The sequence below is a fragment of the Tiliqua scincoides genome, chromosome 13 (genome assembly GCF_035046505.1).
Source record: "Tiliqua scincoides isolate rTilSci1 chromosome 13, rTilSci1.hap2, whole genome shotgun sequence".
NCBI lineage: Eukaryota > Metazoa > Chordata > Lepidosauria > Squamata > Scincidae > Tiliqua > Tiliqua scincoides.
Genome location: NC_089833.1, coordinates 11596669 through 11618628, shown reverse-complemented (window position 1 = coordinate 11618628; position 21960 = coordinate 11596669). Strand labels below are relative to the sequence as shown.

Sequence of the window (21960 nt, the reverse complement as noted above, 5' to 3'; positions counted from 1 at the left end):
GACCTTGAAGCAGCTGACAAGCTGAGCAGAGCTATTCCGTCTGCTCTGAGCGTGGGAGGATGGAGGCCAGAATGTGCGGCCAGATCAAGAAAGAAACATCTGAATGTTGTGGTTTCTTGAAAGATAGAACCTTTCAAATTGTAAAAATCCCTAGGGGATTTAAATTGCCTGCCCATGTAAACCGCCTTGAATAAAGTCCGAGGAGAAATCTGAGGACCTAGAAAGGTGGCATAGAAATACCTGTATTATTATTATTATTGGGCTCAGAACGGGCCATTATTTACAGATCAGGCCCTTCTTTTCCATTTGCCAAAGGAGAAAAAAAATGCGCTGCAATGGAGCATGTAATAAATACCTGCTGGCTGACCCCTGATTCCAAAATAGATGGGACTGACCTGCCCGAAATTGGAGAGGAGAAACCAACTGATTTCAGCGGACGATGTCTGCAGGAAGCCTTCCTCGCTGACGGTCACCGTTCTGTATTTCCGACACCCAAATGGACAGCGTGGTTTTGGTCATGAGAAAATTGGACTCGCTGCCCTCTTCTTTGGTCCTGTATGTGTTTCCCCAGCAGAGGGACTGGACAGTTCAAAGTGTACAGCATCCTCTAATAATTGACAGAATCATTAAAATGTGAGAGGCTCTTGCCCTTTAACGCTTTGTCTGAAGGCTTACAAAAATCCCACATGAAGGAGCCTTTGTGTAGGCATTTGATGGCTTGTCACCTGTGGCAATCCTATAGGTGCATAGATGCTCTCCTCCTCCCGGATTAGACCAAAAGCCCTTCTGCAGCCCGGTCCTAACCTGCGCCAATGCAGCTGGGCCAGCATAGCCTCGCTGCATCCAAAGAGCAAATTGAGCAGGCTGGCAGTCTCCTCCAGGTAAGGGAATATCCATCCCCTTACCCCGGGGAAAGCCCCAGCCTGCCCAATGGGACAATTTGACTCAGCGCCTGCTAAATAGCCAGCGAAACTCTGAGCTGCCTTGTGTCAGGCTGTCAGGCCCAGGAAAGGCGATAGGATTTGGTGTGGGTCTGTGCCTCTGATCCAGTCCCCTTCCTGGGACCTAATCCACCCAGCCCATTACACTGCCTTCCCACCTTCCTTCCTCCGATCCGCCCATCCTCCCTCCCCTTTACACCTCCTTCGCCCCCACCCCCCACCTGGGCTGCTCAGAGCAGCTCTTACCTGCTCCAGAGCACATTCCTTTTGATGGTGTTTGCAGCGTGTCCATCAGTAGCTGCCAGCAAGATGGCACAATCCTTCCCACTGGTGTGTCTAACTGCTAGGCTGTTGCAAGGTGCTTTGTGGGTACATTTGTGGCAGCCTAGGCTGGTGCGCCGTCACCACAGCCAGTCAGGATTGGGCCACTAATCCAGTTTTCCAAAAATGGTCAACCAGGTGCCACTTCTGTGCCAGAGACAAAGCCACCCCCTTCTTCTAGAGTGGCGCCCCTGCACACTATCCCTGGTTTGGATGGGAATCCTCTGTCACCCTCTTGACCAGCAGCCACTGATGGACACGCTGCAAAAACCACCACCACAACCACCATTATGCAAAAGATTTAGAAAATGCTCTTTATTTCCTACAATAAAAATACAATTTCTTTTCCTTTTAGAGAAATCCTAAAAGATGGAAGCCATGAGAGCTGAGATGATGAGATGATGAGTGAGCATTCTTCACTGGCAACCATTTGGCTGAAACTAAACTTTTTGCCATTCTTTCATCCTCAATACGTTCCTTTGAACTTTGCCAGCCACTGTCTTGGGCAGCTCTTGGACAAACTCGATCTGCAAAGGAAAAGAGTTGAGCTTGCTTTTTAGTCCCACATCAGTGATGTTAATTTAGAAGTGTCAGGCGACGGACAGCAACCACACCTGCTTTGGTGGACGGCTTCTTTCCTGCCCAGTGGACAGGAATGCTATATCCCAGTGCGATAGGAAAGGGCAGGGACTTCAGGAGGTTTGGGGGGGGGCTAGGGCTGTGAGAGTACTGCCTAGCCAGGCTCCTGTTCTGAGAGTTCTTCAGGTGATGGCTCTGTGTTGGAGTAGTTCTGGGTCTAGTGATGGTCCTCCTACCCTCAGGTTCAAATTCAGAGCTTCTACCTGCCTGCACACGACTAACCAAATGTGAACAGGAAGTTTCCTGTTTCCTTTTAATGTTCTTCCTGTGTCCCTCTAGCATGCAGGCTGCCTGCTTGCACTTCGCAATGTTCAGTTAAGTATGAACATTCCTCTGTTAAGCAAGAAACACCCATGCTTCAGACAGCACTAAAGAAAAATGAAGGTAATGGGCATATGGGAGCATGAGGGGCATAGAGAACCTTGGAGAACTGGATCCACTCATACTAGATCTACGGATACTGGGGGGTAGTGGTGGCTGTACTTACCTGCCTTCTCTTTTTGTTCCCTGGATTCATAAAGGAAGAAGGGAATGGAGCAGAAGAGAAAGTATAGAGGATAGAAAAGTGGCAGGCTAGAGCGTCTTCAGGAAGATACTTGCCTTCCTAGGATACTTGTAAGGAGCAGTCACTTTTTTCACGTGATCCTGGAGTTCCTTGCTTAGTTCTTCTGGGTCACGTGATAAAAAGGCAGAAGACAGGACAACAAACGCTTTCACCACCTATACAATGTCAATGGTAGGCATTAATGGCGGAGAGAAGAGTAGGCTTCTGGTGATCTGAGTTCTCGGTACACCTCACTAGTTCTTAGCCAAGACAAGAAGCTTATTCATTTTTACCCACACGAAATAAAACTGCACAGAATACAGATTCCACATTTAAAAAAATTCAGTCCTGTTTATAAGAAAGAAAAATAACGCATACCATTATCAACACGTCCGTAGGGATGTATCACCAAGCACACCCAATCCATTCAATGGTATGAGCATCTAGAAACGGTGAGCAACAACTGGGTACCAAAAAGCCATAGGGAACTTCCCAGTTTCCCAGGCTCCCCAGTACTTGGAAAGCCAGTGTTGCAGTCTTCGAGGCATCAAGAATGCAGAGTTTTCACACGGGGATCCAGCTTGCCCTCAGTTGAGGGCAGGAGGTTGCAGGAGAGGGTTGAGTTGCTCCTGGGGGGGGTGAGATCATGGGGGCCTGGGGATGTTTGGACCATGTCACATTCCTGATTGTCAGCATTGCATGGTTTCTGTACTTGGAAATGAGCTAATTTCTAACTTTTGGGGGAAACTATTTCATCCAGTCCAGTTTGAAAAAGAACTAAGAGTTTGCCCATCATGAACAACCTTATCATTCCTCTCGATTAATAGACTGAACAAATGCCCTTTACCTCTCCTCTGATGGGATCCGGGCTGCTGACCACAGCCGATTCAGCTACAGCTGGGTGTTCTTGCAGGGCACTTTCCACGTCGAAGGGGCCGATACGATACCTAAGAGAGAGAGAGGGCAAGACGAACCCTTTGAAAAATGAATGCCTCTTGTGCCCGAGTACCGAGCAGCAAATCCAACCAGAAGGAACCTACCCAGCAGAATTAATGACGTCATCTGATCTACCAACAAACCAAATGTAGCCTTCTTCATCCATCATCCCTCTGTCTCCAGTGATATAAAAATCCCCACGCTCCGTGGCTGCGGTTTTCTCCGGGTTATCCTGGTGACAACCATGGCGTTATTCGACCACATTCAACAGATCTGCCTAGCTTGCCGACAGCAAGGAGATCTTGTTTCTGGGAGGCAGCAGGGCCATGAGAACCAGGGGCCAAACGAAGATTTAAAGCGCAGTCACATTCATCCACACTCCTGGCCATACAAACAGTGGAGTCACTAGGGCTTGCGTCACCCCTTGCAGGAGGCCAGTACGTTCCCCCCCCATGATGAACCTCCTCCCATGCAGAGGGTGGGGCAATTCCCTGGGTAGTGGGGATGGTGATGCACCAATGCCCTGCCCCACTTTGGCTATACATTTGATAGAATGGTTGGCAACCTTCAGTCTCAAAAGACTATGGTATAAGCCTACAGCACCCGGTATTCCCAGGCGGTCTCCCATCCAAGTACTAACCAGGCCTGACCCTGCTGAGCTTCCGAGATCAGACGAGATCGGGCATGGAAAGACTACGATATAAGCCTACAGCACCCGGTATTCCCAGGCGGTCTCCCATCCTCGTACTAACCAGGCCTGACCCTGCTTAGCTTCCGAGATCAGACGAGATCGGGCATGGAAAGACTATGGTATAAGCCTACAGCACCCGGTATTCCCAGGCGGTCTCCCATCCAAGTACTAACCAGGCCTGACCCTGCTGAGCTTCCGAGATCAGACGAGATCGGGCATGGAAAGACTATGGTATAAGCCTACAGCACCCGGTATTCCCAGGCGGTCTCCCAGCCAAGTACTAACCAGGCCTGACCCTGCTTAGCTTCCGAGATCAGACGAGATCGGGCATGGAAAGATTATGGTATAAGCCTACAGCACCCAGTATTCCCAGGCGGTCTCCCATCCAAGTACTAACCAGGCCTGACCCTGCTGAGCTTCCGAGATCAGACGAGATCGGGCATGGAAAGACTATGGTATAAGCCTACAGCACCCGGTATTCCCAGGCGGTCTCCCAGCCAAGTACTAACCAGGCCTGACCCTGCTTAGCTTCCGAGATCAGACGAGATCGGGCATGGAAAGATTATGGTATAAGCCTACAGCACCCAGTATTCCCAGGCGGTCTCCCATCCAAGTACTGACCAGGCCTGACCCTGCTTAGCTTCCAAGATCAGACGAGATCAGGCATGGAAAGACTATGGTATAAGCCTACAGCACCCGGTATTCCCAGGCGGTCTCCATCCAAGTACTAACCAGGCCTGACCCTGCTGAGCTTCCGAGATCAGACGAGATTGGGCATCTGCAGGGAATAGAGACATCTCAATGTGGTTTATTTCATTGCATTCTGCATGCATCAAATGATATATAATATGATGGTATTTTTTTTTTTAATTCCAAGATTTTGGCCAGTAGTGGTGCCACACCCCCCCCGGGTGCATCACCTGGTGAGGCCCACACACACACACACACACACACACACACACCCGGTGTCCCCCTAGAGACACCACAGCAGACAACTGTTATGACAGACAGGTTCAAATGAAATCTTAGCCCTGAGCAAAATTCACTTCATGCCATCAGTGCTTAATGCCATCTCCAGAGTAGGGAGATTCTTAACCATGCCTGCTAAATTAGAAACACACTTAAAATACTTACTAAGTATTCTAAGAAAAGGGAGAATGGCCGCTTTGGTTTAATTCTGATTGCAATGTCTCCTTCTTCCCCTGGGGGGTTAATATTGCCCTGGTCATCGACAACCTGGTGAAATAATAAAAACAATCAGGAAACAAAAAAGTTCTCTCTGAGATCACCTCTTTACAACTTTTGCTGGCGGGTGAATTCGAATTTGTGACCCTTCCAGCTGCTAAATTTTTACATTTGAGCAACTTGAAGCGGGCTAAGCTGCTGGTTCTAAGCAACTTGGAGTAACTGTGTAAGCAAATTGTTGTGTTTTAACCCTTATTTCTTATCTTTCTTTTAATATATACCTTCATACATGACTGTTTGGAGATATTAGTTGTAAAACTATATGCCTAATAAAGTTTTGTTGTTGTATGTTGTATGTTAATAAAAACAAAACAATATATTTTTTGTTTCAGCTGAGCAGAGATGAATATGAAATTGGTTCTCAGCTGTTCCCATTAAGTTCTATGGAATGGACAGAGGAAAAAAGCAATAGAGGGTTTTCTCCAGAGTTTCATTACACACCAAGAAATAGAAACCATTGTGAGAATAATGTAGCGGAGGGGAGGGGGGAGAGGATAGCTCAGTTCTCAATAGTTCCCATTAAGTTCTATGGAACAGTAGCTCTCAGTGCTTCCTTTCAAGATCAGAGGATGAAATGGGATGCAGCTGACAGGATGCAAAGAATGCAGCACACTGTTTCGCTCATGCTCTCAGGATTTTTTTTGCAATGTACACCCTCCATTATATACACTGTCACAACCATGAGTATTCTGATAGTAAAACAACAGGGACTATAACAGCCTCAGACTATTTTCTGCTGGTCCTATGACCAACCCAAGGGTGGAATATTTAACCTTGTCCTTATACCTGGACATCGTACGGTGGACATCCTTTCCCCATTGAACCCGGTTTGATTTTCATCCCTTTTTCATTAGCACATATTGTGGCCTGTAAGAGAACAACACAACAAAATGAAGTCTGTGTTGGTTTTTTGGGGGGCTCGGCCATGTTGCTGAATGAGCAAAACACTTGGCAATCTAGATGGGCCGGGGTCTGACCTGGGAGACTGTGTATATCATGAGGTACTAACGGGTGTCAAACTAGTCCAATGCTTGAACCAGTGTTCACGTTTCCCCTAACCCAAGGAAGGGGTCTTGCTAATTCAGCCACTGGCCAACTTGATCTGTGTCAAGACCTCCTGTCTCTTCACATTATAGGCCAGGGTGACCCCTGTTAGAATCAGAAGGTGCTGGAGGACAGAGGGCTAATTGATTTGCTTCATTTATGTTGCACTTTTCCTCCCTGTTGGAACACATGCGGGGGGGGGGGGGGTCTTAACACAATCTCCCATCCAGTCTCCCATCCAGGCACTGACCAGACCTAGACCCATTTAGCTTCAGCAGGTGAGTGAAGTCTGAAAACCATACCCCTTATGGGTGCAGTCCAAAGCAGCCCTTGGGCTGTAGCAAGTCCCTTGCGCCAGCCTGGAGGTGTTGTGAAAGTGCTGTAAGGCACTTTTGTGCCACCTTGGGAGTTGTGAGGCTGGTAGTGTACAAACCTGCACCGGCCTCCAAAGGTCTGGTGCCAAACCCTGGCCCGGGGGCCACTTGCGGCCCTCGGAGGCTCCCAATCAGGCCCGCAGGGAGCCCCCAGTCTCCAATGAGCCTCTGGCCCTCCGGAGACTTGCTGGAGCCCATGCTGGCTCGATGCAACTGCTTTCAGCCTGAGGACGACTGTTTGACCTTTCACCTGAGCTGTGGGATGAGGGCTCCCTCTGCTACATGCTGTTTCACATCCGTGATGCAGCAGTGGCAGCAAAGGAAAGGCTGGTCTTGCTTTGAACAAGGCTTTTTAGAGGCCTTGAGCTACTGCAAGACCTTCATTCATTCATATAACTTCCATCTCTAATAAATTCATTTATGTAAATTTATTCCAATTTTAAATGTAAATTAATTCTTTTTTCCCCCCGGCCCGAGGCAGTGTCAGAGAGATGATGTGGCCCTCCTGCCAAAGTGTTTGGACACCCCTGTGCCAGAGGAATGGTAGTTTCGTGTCAGCTGTGTCAGGCCGGCGTGAGGGTCTGGGGGGCAAAGGGAGGGCAGAACTGAGGCATTCTGGGGCAGGCGGAGGGAAGGCAGTAGATGTGCCCATGGACAAGCTTGGTCTGAGAAGGGGCCAAGATCCAGCACTTTGAACTCTATGTGGTTTTTACAAGCAAACCTTACAAAAACTCACAGGTGTATATTCCTGCTATGTCAATCAGGGTGCCCTGTTCATGCATAGCTTTTAAAAGCAGAACTCTGAATGCGCCGAGGATTGGCTACCAGACAAGAACAAAGGCAGACCTACTGTCTCAGTTTGTCCGTATCCTTCATGGATAACTAGCCCTGTTTTCCTCTTCCATTGTTCGGCCACTTCAGGGTTAAGGGGTTCCCCTCCGGTCACACAGTGCTGCAGACTCATGAATTTGTAGCTTGATGGGAAAGAATGACAACAATGAATCTTCTAGATCGCACAGCTATAGCCCATATTATAGCCTTTTGATTTCTTCTGGGTACAGTGGGCCTTCGGTATCCATGGGGGTTTGGTTCTGGGATTTCCCACAGATATAAAAAAAGTCGATGTTCACATCCCTATAAAATTGCATCCCATTTTTAAACGGTGGGCTTTAAGACCCAAAGGCAGCCTGCCTGAGTGATAGGCAGGTTGGCTGCTTCTATGCTCAAGTGCCTCTAGTCTGGAGAGAGCTAGAGGGAGAGGCAATACTGCCCTTTAAAGGAAGGAGTCTGGGGATATCAGGGCCCAGATGATCTCTCAATTTATTATTGGTGGACCTTAAACTTCATGAACCATTTTGCAACCATTATTTTCCTGAGCTAGTTCCACGCAATGCTATCGAGCCTCTGTTCTATCAGAGACAAGAGGTCCCAGCAGAGCATCTAGACCTTGGGCAGCTCAGAGGGGTAAAGGAGAAACACTGACCAGATAAAAGCAACAGACCAGGTTCCTTCTGATCAAGGGGTTCCATTCCTGGGGACAAGACAAATGCCTGTGTTTCGTATCACCTAACTCACTGTGAAAATGCAGCCCCCACCTTTTGAAATGTTCCAAAAATAGGGACGACAACAAAAAAAGGAGACTGTCTCTGGTAAACGGGCAAATCCGGTAGCATATGGCTCTGGAAGAAGTCCACCACCCATCACATCTCACATCGGTCCTTCTCTTGCCAGTTACAAAATGGAACGTACCTGGCAAATTCATGCTGTACCAACATACGATAGGCGGTGGTAGCTGTGCAGAAAGTGGTGATTGGGTATGCAGCAAGAGTCTAGATGGGGGGAATAAAAGGAAAACCATTATAGCAAACCGTCAAATACAGGTGATTAGAGACTTTCTGATCAACGACAGACCACATAGGTGAAGGACCCTCGCTGATCCCTGTTTCTTCCCCCCTCCCCCAAGCTTCTGGACCAAGGGGATCTGTGCTCCTCTTGCCACCAGAGGCTTTTCTGAGCCCTGCAGAGGCTGCACACATCAGCCTGCATCCTCTGCGGAGCTCAGAATGGCTGATTTGGCCAAAAATGTCAAATTCTGGCCAAAAATTTCGAATTCTGGTTTCTGGAAGGAAACCGGAAGTGATGTTTTTATGCCTTTTGAGGCCTGGGGAAGCCCTCCAGGAGGTTGCCTGGGTCTCAAAATCCCTTATAAGGCATAAAAACATCATTTCCAAGGCATTTTGAGGCCTGGGGAACCCCCTCGAGGGCTTCCCCGGCCTCAGAGCGCCTTATAAGGCATAAAAAAATATCACTTCTGGTTTCTCTCTGGAAACTGGGCTTTTTTTTTTTTTGGTGGAATTGAACATTCTGAGCCCCTCAGAGGTCACAGATGGACACAAGCAGTCTCTGCAGGGCTCAGAAAAGCCTCGAGAAGCTAGAGGGGTGCTGCTCCCTTTGGTTCGGAGGCTTTACACAGGTGACATCATTTAACGATGGTGTCCCTTAACAAGGGAGATTGGAGAATGCATCCCTCATTAAGCAACTCTCCCCTGTACAGCAAAGGATATCAGTGGCATAGCTAAGGTGGCGTAGAGGGAAACAGGGGAAGATCCTTGTGATTTTGAGGAGTGGGTGGCATTCATGCGCCCCTGTTGACCCTTTCTATCCCTTTTTGGAAGGGCTAATAGCTTATTGCTGCAGCCCACTGACTTTTAGCAAATTGGTAGAGGCCAGCTAGTTAGTTCCCTAGATGATATTGGTTCTGCTCCTGCAAACTACAATAATCTTAAAGTATTATCTTAATCTGCGCTTGAACGCCATGCCTTTAATATGACTGTGGGCTCAAACTTCGGCAAGTGATGCACAAAGACACATGACCCCGTAATCCAGGGACAGAACATGCTACTCCAGGCAGACTTGACCCATCCCGGGTCAGATGTGTTCCAGAATATATCCGAAGGTGTCAGATCCATCCAGCATCTGTTTGAAGGAAAAAGAAGAAGAAGAAGATGCTATCTGTAGTCCAATGTTGACACAGCGGTCTGGAGTTTGGGTTACAGAATGACTCAGAGAAGATGACAGGAATCCTATTCAGAGGCCAATATAATGCAGGGGAAAGAGGGTTTCTTTCCTGTATGCAAACTGCATATATGGGGCCGGACTGATCAGGAATTCCCCTCTCTCCATGACCCCTCTCTTCTTAACTCCTCTCTCTCTGTGGCCCCTCCCCTCTCTCTGTGGCCCCTCCCCTCTCTCCATGACCCCTCCAACCATGTGTGCTATGTGCCCTGATTCACTAGAGTACATGACAGGGAAGAGGAAAACACAGATTGGGGTAAAGCCCTCACCTCCCTGCCATGGTCTCAACGCAGCCATGATCAGCCCCCAGTGCATGTTAGTTACAGGGGTAAAAAAATACATTGCCGGAGAGAGTCATGTTATTAAAGTCATGTGTACTTTGATTGCTAAACTCTTCTTTAGAAGAACCTAAAAAAACCTTTGTAGGATCAGGCCAAAGGCCCATCTAGTCCATCTTCTAGTTCCCATAGTGCCCCCCCATCAGCTCTGGGAAGCTCACATGCAGGAGATACCCCCCCCCCCCAAAAAAAAAATTTGCTCCCTGCAACTGATAATTCAGAGACATGCTGCTGGAACCCAGAATCAGAACATAGCCATTGTGACCAGCAGCTCTTGATATACCCGTTCCTCTATGAACCTGCCCAACTCGAAAGCCGCCCAAGCTAATGCCAGTCTCCCCATCTCATGGCAATGAGTTCCACAGCCTAATGACATGCCACGTTTACAAGTTATACACTCTGCTCTTCCCAATTTCTTGTTCTCCTGCCTTTGTGGAAATAGAAATTGTTGCGATCCCATACGGGCCTCTGGGCATCCTTACCCCAAAGGTATGGTTCAGATTCCCAGTGCTGGCTGCTGCAGGGCTTTCCAATCAGCTGATCGACCTTTACCTGCCACTGTACGCAAAGCCAATCCCGTAACTGCAGTGGGAATGCGCTGCCATCTTGGGCGCTCCTGTGCTTCCACTAGTAAAATAGATGACCATGGGTTCCTGGCTCTTGGTCTTCACACAGTCATGGTCAGCTGGTGCCACTCTTTAAAAGAATCACAGGCTTGTGGTCGGCTGGCATGCAAACCATTTTCCTCTCACAATGGGTATGCATTTCATTCACTCAGAGGCCATCACTGCAAGGGCATCAAGGGGGGCAGGCCCTACTAGGGGTATTTCAGACCCTGCCCTTCAATATTTAACATTCATTTAAATAGGTCACCTTCATAAACAGCGTTGAACGTTTGCAAAAAGTGACCCATTTTGGTTCTTTTCTTTTTGTCAAGCGGGCATCTGGAAAAGATTAATTGCTGGCTACCTCAGTCTTTGGATAGGCCCTGCCCCTTTCTTTCTGGGTACCGCCCCCTTACTGTTCAGCCTCCTCCCATTGGTTTGTTGGCAACCTTCAGTCTCGAAAGACTATGGTATAAGCCTACAGCACCCGGTATTCCTAGGCGGTCTCCCATCCAAGTACTAACCAGGCCTGACCCTGCTTAGCTTCCAAGATCAGACAAGATCGGGAGATAGTGTTCAGTAGAGGGAGATGGTTGGCTACTTCCGAATAGACCTGGTTAGGCTTGTGCCCTAAGACACACAATGGTTACTTCACATGCACCACACAATCACCCCTAAACGCAAAGGGGAAACCACAGCTGGAACACTCAAGAAGAAGAAGCACATTCATTAGGTGTGGCACGCTGGCACCTTAGTATGGCCATCACCAGATAAGCCAGTGGTTGGCAACCTTCAGTCTCAAAAGACTACGGTATAAGCCTACAGCACCCGGTATTCCCAGGCGGTCTCCCATCCAAGTACTAACCAGGCCTGACTCTGCTTAGCTTCCGAGATCAGACGAGATCGGGCATGGAAAGACTATGGTAGAAGCCTACAGCACCTGGCATTCCCAGGCGGTCTCCCATCCAAGTACTAACCAGGCCTGACCCTGCTTAGCTTCCGAGATCAGACAAGATCGGGCATGGAAAGACTATGGTAGAAGCCTACAGCACCTGGCATTCTCAGGCGGTCTCCCATCCAAGTACTAACCAGGCCTGACTCTGCTTAGCTTCCGAGATCAGACGAGATTGGGCATGGAAAGACTATGGTACAAGCCTACAGCACCTGGCATTCCCAGGCGGACTCCCATCCAAGTACTAACCAGGCCTGACCCTGCTTAGCTTCCGAGATCAGATGAGATCGGGCATGGAAAGACTATGGTACAAGCCTACAGCACCTGGCATTCCCAGGCGGTCTCCCATCCAAGTACTAACCAGGCCTGACCCTGCTTAGCTTCCGAGAACAGACAAGATCAGGCATGTGCAGGGAAACAGTTGCTGCCCCAGTGGGCCAGATTTTCCTTCTCATTTTTCAGGGGTTGGCAGTCTTGTGACACATCACCACTTTGATTTCAGTTTAAGGCAGCAATTTTCAGCCTCTCTCATCTCATGGCACACTGAGAAGGTGCTAAAATGGTCAAGCAACATCACTGGTTTTTTTGACCACTGGCAAGGCACACTATGCTGCCAGTAGGGGGTTCACATCCCCCAACTCCCCTACTAATAAATGACCCTCCCCAAACTCCCGTGGCACACCTGCAGACCCTCCATGGCCCACGGCCCAGTGGTTGAAAATCGCTGGTTTAAGGTATGCTTGTGATCCAATAGGTGCAAATCTGACCACCTTTCCTAAGTGCAGGATGATTCAGAAGGGAAGCTGCTTTGGAAGTGATGATCAGAATGAGGTGATGCTGGCACCTTGGTCCAAGGAAAGATGCCACTTGGGTTGAGGGAGGGGATGCTGGGGGTATCAGTGAAATATGCAACTCAGAGAGGGAGGGGAGTACACCAAAATGGAATGTCTCAGCAAATGCCCCTTCAGAGGAAAGCAGAACCTGCATCATGCAGCAGCCCCTGAAATGGTTCACCTTTTGGGGACCAGCACATGACCCCATGCAGCAGTAACCCTAGGGGATTATGTTCAAACCTTCGTTTCATGTAGAAGACCCACGTGCTGCACCCAATACACTAGTCAGCACCCCATTCAAGAAACCAAACTTGTCTCCCATGGGTCCAGCAGGATAGCTCTGCAATCCTTAACAATGATGATGATGATGATTGGCAACCTTCAGTCTCAAAAGACTATGGTATAAGCCTACAGCACCTGGTACTCCCAGGCGGTCTCCCATCCAAGTACTAACCAGGCCTGTCCCTGCTTAGCTTCAGAGATCAGACAAGATCGGGCATGGAAAGACTATGGTATAAGCCTACAGCACCCGGTATTCCCAGGCGGTCTCCCATCCAAGTACTAACCAGGCCTGACCCTGCTTAGCTTCAGAGATCAGACAAGATCGGGCATGGAAAGACTATGATATAAGCCTACAGCACCTGGTATTCCTAGGCGGTCTCCCATCCAAGTACTAACCAGGCCTGTCCCTGCTTAGCTTCCGAGATCAGACGAGATCAGGCATGGAAAGACTATGGTAGAAGCCTACAGCACCTGGTATTCCCAGGCGGTCTCCCATCCAAGTACTAACCAGGCCTGACCCTGCTTAGCTTCCGAGATCAGACGAGATCAGGCATGGAAAGACTATGGTAGAAGCCTACAGCACCTGGTATTCCCAGGCGGTCTCCCATCCAAGTACTAACCAGGCCTGACCCTGCTTAGCTTCCGAGATCAGACGAGATCAGGCATGGAAAGACTATGGTAGAAGCCTACAGCACCTGGCATTCCCAGGCGGTCTCCCATCCAAGTACTGGCCAGGCCTGACCCTGCTTAGCTTCCTGTTTCCAAACATCATACACTGATTTGGTCTCCTGCGTCATCAATTGCAATGACAAGGGGTAGAATACCTACCCAAGCAGGTCCCTGAAGCTTAGCCAGCCATCTCGGCTGCTTTCGGACACAAGGAGCTTGGCTTTCAGGAAGCTGCATTCAGGTGCAACCGAGTCCACTGCGGGAGCCAAGGTGTCGCTGACGACAATGCATTTGGCTTTCGAAGCCTGGAGTCGGTAAGAAATGTCTTTTGCGGTTAACAGGGATGTCCCTGGAATAAAAACAAGGCCTAGAAAAGAAGCGGGGAATAAAGTGAGCAGAGAACTGGAGCGCCAGTCTCCTCTTGGCTGCTTTGGGGAGAAAAGATTTGTTTGCACCTTCTTTAGTGGAGAAGATAGCACTTTGTTTACACCTGGCTGAGAAGAGGAAGCTGTTGGAAGAGACAACAGCAGTGTTTGCAGTGGGTGTTGGTGAGAGAGCAAGCATAAATCTATATTATCAGTAACCAGTAGTCAACTATACAAAGGAACAACCTAATCCTACCTAAATCCCCATGTGGTGATGCAGCAGCTTGGCTGCTGCCGTATCCCACAGGGGATTTTTGGCTACTGGAGCATAAGAGGACATTTTGGGCATTTTTGCATGGGGTCATGTTATGCATTTTTGCATGGGGGCATGTTATGCTTGGGCATAAGAGGATATTTGTCCCCTCACCCAAGGGTAAACCCCAGCAACTGCTATGGGTCAACTCGAACCTGCACCAGCTTGATCACTGGCACAAATCCATGTTGACCTGGGAAGCAGATCAGGCCTGGAAGATATTTAGGTGATCTCGGGCCAGTCACTCTCCCTCAGTCTAGCCTACCTCAAAGGGTTGTTGTGATGATTTAAGGAGGGGCAGGGGGCATGTAAGCCGTCTTTAACTCCTTGGAGGAAAGATGGAGTACAAATTTGAAAGATAAATATTCCAAGCTTCCAGGGGAAAAAAAAATCAAGAAAAATACTCCTGTTTTGCTTGAGCCTGTCTTGGGGTTATTTGCTCCCGGATAATATCCCATTATTTACTCACCTGTTCTCATACAAGCCACATTTAGTAGCCACCACTCAGGAACCCGAGGTAGAATGGTGACAATTCTGTCCCCTCTCTGCAAGCCACATGGACCAACGAGTACATTGGCAGCTTTTCGGGACAAAAAGCCCAACTCCTCAAAGCTCCACTTCACCTCTTCCCTGTGATCGTCGACCCACCAGAAGGCTGCATTCGGAGGTCTCTTTCCTTCCTAGGACACAGGAATCAAGGAGTTAAAAGAAGCAGCAGGCAGGTGGGTAAGCAGGTAACACCCCCTTCAACTGCCTCCCCTTTCACTGCCATTCACAAAAATCCCATCAGCTGTAGATGGGAATGTCACTCTGTGGATTCCCGTATACAGTGGATGGGATTTTGTGAATGGCAGTGAAAGGGAAGGAGGAGCCAGTTGGACAGCAAGGGGGCGGGGCATCTAGGAACAGGCTTAGCAGAAAACATCTCATCTAGTTTGGCTCTTTCTTAGCTTCCTGAAGCAAATAGATGCCTGTTTGAGGACCTTTTTTTGGATCAGGACTTTAGTGGCGAGAAAGAGTGAAAGCCTCTCTCACCCCTACCATAGTCCTAATCAGGAGCCAGCCCTGTTCCCACGCCTTCTGCTGCTCCCAGAGCCTTGTTGGCAGGGCTATGCCAAGACCCCCTGAGTTGGTATACCAAACACTGCCCAGCAGATGCTGTGCCAGTCTCTCTCTTCTCCTGCTGTCCCATGTTCTAGCTCAGCAATCTCCCCCCCCAACATTTCCTCTTCCTCTCTGTCTCCACCCTCTTCCAATCTAGGGGAAAGAGGCAGGGCCCATGAAAGGGGGCAAAGGGGCAAATTGTAGTAGGCATGGGGTCAAAAAGGGGACTTGGAAGCCAGTTGGAAATTTCCTGGAATCCAGAACATATTTGCATGCCCACTGTCAGGGTCCGGGGGGGGGGGCAATACCCCTTTGGTAGCTATCCTGCTGCCACCAGCCCAAGAATCAGGACCACTAGAGGGATTCCCTGGGCTAAGTCCCTCCCCCTTACAACATAAACTATTTAATAGGTTCTCTTTAATTCCTCTCTCCTACTCCCTCTAAGAGCAGTGGCCCCCAGCTAAATTAATTCTGGCTTCTGGCTAAAATTCTGGCTAAAAGAGTTAGACTGTGTCACGTTTTCATCTTTGTAGCTATTTTGTCAGCAAGTTCACAAAAAGGGCCCTGCCTTGGGGGAGTCCTGCAGGTTTGGGTGCCTCCTATAACTGTAGTACTATTGGTCAAAAGTAAGTCTTGATTGTGTAGTAGTCCTCCTCTGTTAGTTAGTAATAACAGATCTAAATAAGCTCTGAGTTTTATATTCCTTTTTGTCTGGATCTCATTGAAGAAAACATGACACAGTCTAACTCTTTTAGCCAGAATTTTAGCCAGAAGCCAGAATTAATTTAGCTTCTCTCATTTACTCACACCAGCATGGGGCTAACTCTCTCTTAGATCTCACCCACCAGCAAAACAACCAAGCACCCTTCCCGAAAGGTTTTTATCCTCTTCACTAGTGACACCAACCATTCTCACCTGAATCTTTTACACCCGAGAAGCCCCAGCTAAATCTACTACCAATGTGGGAGAAAATAAGAACCCCCATGAAACAACAGTCTCATGACACCTACATAGTTGTATTCATTATGATTTGTCAAGATTATGTTCTGTTGTATAAAATTATGACCCTTTGGAGAAGGAAAGGAGCCCCCCCCCCCCCAAAAAAAAACTTTGCACCCTCAAAAGGGGCCCAAAAGAAATGTCATTTTCCTTTGAGAGGAAAATTCCTCTCAAAGGCCCTGGAAGACAGAGGAGGCATCAAGTAGCTGGTGGACAGAGATGGGTATGTCCCAACAATCTGCTGCCTTAGGCAACCGCCTCAGTTGATCTCATGGATGGGCCGACCCGACTTGTCAGGTGCACAGTTAGAGGTTCCCCAGACCCGAATGCTCCTTCTTGAGGAGGCAGGGGATGGTGATGCAGGGGAGCCACTCTTCCACCACAACCTGCTAATGTAGCTTCAAGGCTTCCACCCCTTCCTCAGTAGGGAGGACTACTTGTCATTGAGGGACAAAATGTGATCCCTCTGTGCCCAAGGATAATGTGAGCATCACACATAGTACCAGAGATGCCTTGTGTGTGTGTGTTTTTAACCAGTCAAAAATACAAGTCCCCCAAGCCAAATGAAACCTCTACCTTCTCCATCTGCGTCCAGTTGTCCAGAACATCACTTGCAAAATTGAAGTACTCGGGCACTCCCTGTTCGCCCCGGTTAATGGCTTCATAGTGCGAGATGATCGAAGAGGCCTGATGTCTCCTGGCTTGCCGAAGGAAGAGGCCAGGAGACTGCAGGCTCCAGAAGCATTTCAGCAAAGTCTTCATGGTGTTAGCTCATAAGACCACTTGAGAGCATCCAACTCCTTTGTTTCCCTGCAATGACATTGTTTTTTTAAAGCCAAAGGCAGCAACTGTTACCCTGCACATGCTCAATCTTGTCTGATCTTGAAAGCTAAGCAGGGTCAGGCCTGGTTAGTACTTGGATGGGAGACCGCCTGGGAATACTGGGTGCTGTAGGCTTATACCATAGTCTTTCGAGACTGAAGGTTGCCAACCATTTAAAGCCAAAGATTAAGTGATCTTAAGTGAGTTATGGAAAAGCCACAAGAGCAGAACTGATGGAAGGTAGCAGAATAACTAGGATGATGTGCCATTTGTGCAAAAGCTTAAAAGCCACATTGCTAAAGCATGGAAACACAGAGAATAGTAAAAAGCTGTTGGAAAAGCAAAATCGTCAGTCTCATAGAAGCTGCTCACAGAAGCTGTTTAGGCCTCAGAGTGGAAACACTCTGGAACGTAACAAAGCTAGGCAACGAAGAGATAGGCCTCATCTTGGCAGAAGAACACAGGTCTCACCAAGGACATTTAGCATGCCTGCCTGAATTCACTTATAGTTTTATATTTTATGCTTTCAGTGTAAAAGGCACATATAGACAAAAGGCTAGGACAGGATAGTCTTGCCCCAAATTGTAATTCATATATGGGGATATAGTAGTCATTAGAAGTAGTTGTTAAGGAACCAAAAGGTTGCTTGATTTTAGAAAGGTCTTAAGAAAAAACAAGAAGCTTTAGTTTGCAGAGAGGCTCCACAGGTGTTCAATGTTTGGACTGACCCAAAGAAAAGGAACGCAGAAGAGATAAGATAGGCCGCTTGTACCCTAATGAGGGATGAATAAGTTCTGCCAAGAAAATATCTTATGAAGTCGGAATATCTTCACACCTGTTTTTGTGTTATACTGCTCCCTTTTAATGAGGTTAGTAAGAGGACGTGTCAAAATACTCTTAACTGAAATGATGGATGTGAATTAGGTTCAAAACTGAGTAAATGATGTTACAGCGCATCCTACTGGTTTCTGAAAACTTTGTAATTCAATATGCTTAAATGTCTGATTTTACCTTTTATGGAAACCTGTAACTTGAAACACACCTATCAGGTGTCTCTAAGGTTATCTACAGCCTATTAGGAGTTTGCCCCATCTATGATGTCAAAATTCAGCCAATAGGAAGTTCAGATTTTCAAACAAAGAACCCAGAATGGTATGAAGGGTCCAGTTAACATTGACAATTGCTCTTACGCTTTGGACACTAGTCCCGTGAGATGCCCGTTGCTAGCAACGAAATAAAGCCTGCAAACGATCACCCTTGACTACCGAGTCTTGCTTTCTTCAACCCTGCAACAGAACCTCATTTTTAGACACCAAACATTTTATTTATTTTTCACATTTTTATACCGCCCTCCTTCCAAGGACCTCAAAGTGGTATCCATGGTTCCTCCCCTCCTTTTGTCCTCACAACAACCCTGTGAGATAGGTGCAGGGGTGGATCCAGTGTTTGTGTTTGGGGGGGGCCATGAGCACTACCTTGACTCCAAAGCCCAGGTCAACCAGGCAGGTAGACCTGGGCTCCTTGTTGAACTTTGGCCTCTGTGGTTAAGGTATGCTGGGCAGTTAGACCAGGGCTTCCATTCAACTCTTTCAGGCAGGTAGACCTGGGCTGCTTGTTGAACTTTGGCCTCTGTGGTCAAGGTATGCCGGGCAGGTAGACCTGGGCTCCCATTCGACTCTTTCAGGCAGGTAGACCTGGGCTCCTTGTTGAACTTTGGCCTCTGTGGCCAGAGTTTGCTGGACAGTTAGACCTGGGCTCCCATTCCACCTCTTTCAGGCAGGTAGACCTGGGCTCCTTGTTGAACTTTGGCCTCTGTGGTCAAGCTATGCTGGGCAGGTAGACCTGGGCTCCCATTCCGCCTCTTCCAAGCAGGTAGACCTGGGTTCCTGGCTGTGTCTGGGCTACTCCCCATCCTAGTGGGCGCCCTTCCTCACTGGCAGCACAATTTGGGGGGGTACGTATCTATGGCCCCCCCCTTGGATCCGCCCCTGGGCAAGTGAGGCTGAGAGAGAGTGATTGACCCACATGCAGTAATTGCTCATCCACAAAAGCCCTCCAGAGGTAGTCATGTGCTCCTTCCTTCCCCCATCATTGAAAGCTGTCTTCCAGAGACCAATGCTGAACAAAGACTGCAAGACGTACCTGGGAGTAAGGCCCACTGAACTCAGTGGGACTTGCTTCCAAGTAGACATGCCTAAGATTGCATTGTAAAAATGCTGTTGTTTTCCAGATGACCACTAGATGGCGACCCCATCACATAGAATCCTCTTCAGGTTTCCATTTGGAAAGTTGAACTCCTGTTTTCTCAGTTTTTCCACCTTGTTGTGCCAGTCCTTGCTACCCAGTTAACCCTTGTGGGTGAAGCACCTAGACCAGTAAAAGGGACACGCACTTAAATAAACAGGGGCAGTGGGATTTTGGAAAAAATGGACCGATCCTCCCCAAGCACCGCTTAAAACGGATGTCATCAAAATGCCTCCTGCAACTAAATAACTTTAAAACTCTGACGTGGCAAACAAACCACACCAGAGCTGTGTGGAGAGAGGGACAGTGGCGTTACTAGGGTTGGTGCCACCCCGTATGAACCTCCTCCCGTGCAGTGGATGAGGCAACTCCCTGGGCATGGTGATCGCCCCACCCTGTCTGGTTTTTGGGCTATAACGTTTGATAGAATAGAGCTATATCAGCGTGGTTTGTTTCATTGCATTCTGCTTGAATTAACACATTGAATGATATATAACATGATGGTATTATTTGAAAAGACCAAGATTTTTAAAATTTTGGCCAGTAGTGGTGTCACCCCCCCATGCGTGTTACCCGGTGCGGCCCACACCTCTGCACCCCCTAGTGATGACGCCTCCGTTCTACCTGATATGCAACCGGCATCTCCTCACTTGCAGTTTGTAACCCATCAGATCAAGGTATACTACATCAAAGGAGCACCACGTTTTCCCATGAGCGCCAAACTCAAGCCACCCTGCCCCTCTGCGTATGAAGTCAGCCCCTGGTGAGCACACACCGGCAATGAACACTTACTGACTTTCCTTCTGCAGCTTTGCTCCCAGGCATTAAGGCCACCCAGGAGCCTTCCTCACAGGTTGCGTATTAACCGATAAGGAGATTTGCCACAAGGAGGTTGAAAAGGTTCATAACCTTTGGTGACAGAACCCTTGAATGAATGACCTTGTCAGCTGTGTTTTATTCTTAGAACAGGTGGAACCTGATAGTTACACTCCTAGCTGGGGGAAGCCGTAATATATGATGCAAATGCCTTTCCCTTTTTCACAGGCGTTTTATTTTATTTTAATTTTTGTCAGGAGCTCTCATAAAACTACCCCTGTTGCTTTGGTGAGATTGTTTGTAGAGGAACATATCTTGCCCATCAGGCAGCTGGCAGTCCCATTATAGGAGGCCTTCTGTGTGCTTAACGATAACAGGGAAGAAAGGTGTTCACTGCTGTTTCCAAAGGTGGCATGTCATTGACAACACCCAAAGTGTGGAGGCGCATGGCTGATTTTCGGCGCATGGACTCGCACTTGCGCACTTCCTAGAGAAATGAGATGTCACCATTTTGGTGACACTCTCTTTTTGATCTTAGCAGGTCACAAGGCAAACGTGGGCCAGCAGTGAGATGCAGTGGCAAAAATTCAAAATGAAATAAAATTCATGCGGTGCTGGGTTGCATCAACAGAGGCTTGGAGTCCAAACCATGAGAAGCAACCGTCCCTCTCTGTCTTGCACAGCTCAGATCCCACTTTCAATACAGCATCCAGTTTTGGGCATCACATTTGAAGGACGTGGACAAACTGGAGCAGGTTCAAAGAGGGCAACAAACAGCCCAGTCCTAACGAAACCCCCTCCCCACATTGGTGTAGATGCGCCACCAGAGCGTGTGCTGCAACCTGCAGGGAGGCAGTCCTAGAAGTTTTTTTTTTTTTCCAGGGGACGGAACATTTGGGGGTCAAACTTTGCTACTTGACTGGGTCTACTCGGACCTGCGCCAGCTATTTTGCTGCTGCAAGTCTAACGTGGACCCAGAAAGGCAGATTAAGACCAGAAAAAAATGGTTGGCAACCTTCAGTCTCGAAAGACTATGGTATAAGCCTATAGCAACCACTATACCCAGGCGGTCTCCCATCCAAGTACTAACCAGGCCTGACCCTGCTTAGCTTCCAGGATCAGACAAGATAGGGAGATAGTGTTCAGTATAGGGAGATGGTTGGCAACCTTCAGTCTCAAAAGACTCTGGTATAAGCCTACAGCACCCGGTATTCCCAGGCGGTCTCCCATCCAAGTACTAACCAGGCCTGTCCCTGCTTAGCTTCCGAGATCAAACGAGATCGGGCATGGAAAGACTATGGTATAAGCCTACAGCACCTGGTATTCCCAGGCGGTCTCCCATCCAAGTACTAACCAGGCCTGACCCTGCTTAGCTTCCGAGATCAGACAAGATCAGGCATGTGCAGGGTAACAGATCAGAAAGGGTGGTAGGATATCAGTGGTGCCTCTGCCTTTGATACCGCCACCTTCCAGCCTTGATCTGCCCCCTCCCTCCGCCTTGATCCTTGCCCTCCCTGCCCCATTTAACCCACCCCCACCTCCTGCGCACCCCCTTGCCTGACCATGGATGTGCAACTGTGGCGACTCGCTGCTTGGTGGTTGTCGCATTTGGCCTCCCAACCCAGAAGTAACTGGTGATGACGTCATCACCAGTTAGTGGTACTTCAAATAGATGGGCCATGTGAAGTGGTGCAATGGAGGACAAATGTTGAGAAACACTGGACTAGATGACCTCCAAGGTACCCCTCCAATTCTGGTATTGGATTCTAACCACTGCCAGGGGGACTTTATGCTAGATGTGGGCTCTT

The 21960-nt window shown here is 48.4% G+C and overlaps 1 protein-coding gene and 5 pseudogenes across 1 annotated transcript; 1 reads left to right on the top strand and 5 right to left on the bottom strand.

The window, feature by feature from the left end:
• Positions 1–1702: 1702 nt before the first annotated feature.
• LOC136663603 (acyl-coenzyme A synthetase ACSM3, mitochondrial-like) lies at positions 1703–17032 on the bottom strand. Its single transcript, XM_066640414.1, has 13 exons — positions 16847–17032; positions 14637–14847; positions 13649–13856; positions 10701–10844; positions 9555–9711; positions 8485–8564; positions 7586–7709; positions 6104–6184; positions 5207–5308; positions 3486–3613; positions 3293–3392; positions 2502–2621; positions 1703–1789 (listed from the first exon to the last, which is right to left on the bottom strand). The coding sequence occupies exons 1-13, from the start codon at positions 17030–17032 to the stop codon at positions 1703–1705; spliced, it is 1728 nt and encodes a 575-aa protein (XP_066496511.1).
• LOC136634131 (5S ribosomal RNA) lies at positions 4309–4423 on the bottom strand (annotated as a pseudogene).
• On the bottom strand, positions 4533–4647 carry LOC136634130 (5S ribosomal RNA; annotated as a pseudogene).
• LOC136633965 (5S ribosomal RNA) lies at positions 11570–11685 on the bottom strand (annotated as a pseudogene).
• A 78-nt stretch (positions 17033–17110) lies between the features above and the next one.
• Positions 17111–17227, top strand: LOC136634136 (5S ribosomal RNA; annotated as a pseudogene).
• Positions 17228–21457: 4230 nt separating this feature from the next.
• On the bottom strand, positions 21458–21576 carry LOC136633819 (5S ribosomal RNA; annotated as a pseudogene).
• Between the last annotated feature and the right edge of the window lie 384 nt (positions 21577–21960).

Coding starts and splice junctions, on each gene's coding strand:
- LOC136663603 (XM_066640414.1), bottom strand. CDS start 17,032: ATGAAGACTTTGCTGAAATGCTTCTGGAGCCTGCAGTCTCCTGGCCTC. Junction 14,848..16,846: donor ACTGGACGCAGATGGAGAAG/GTAGAGGTTTCA, acceptor CCTGTGTCCTAG/GAAGGAAAGAGACCTCCGAA. Junction 3,393..3,485: donor GACGTCATTAATTCTGCTGG/GTAGGTTCCTTC, acceptor TCTCTCTCTTAG/GTATCGTATCGGCCCCTTCG.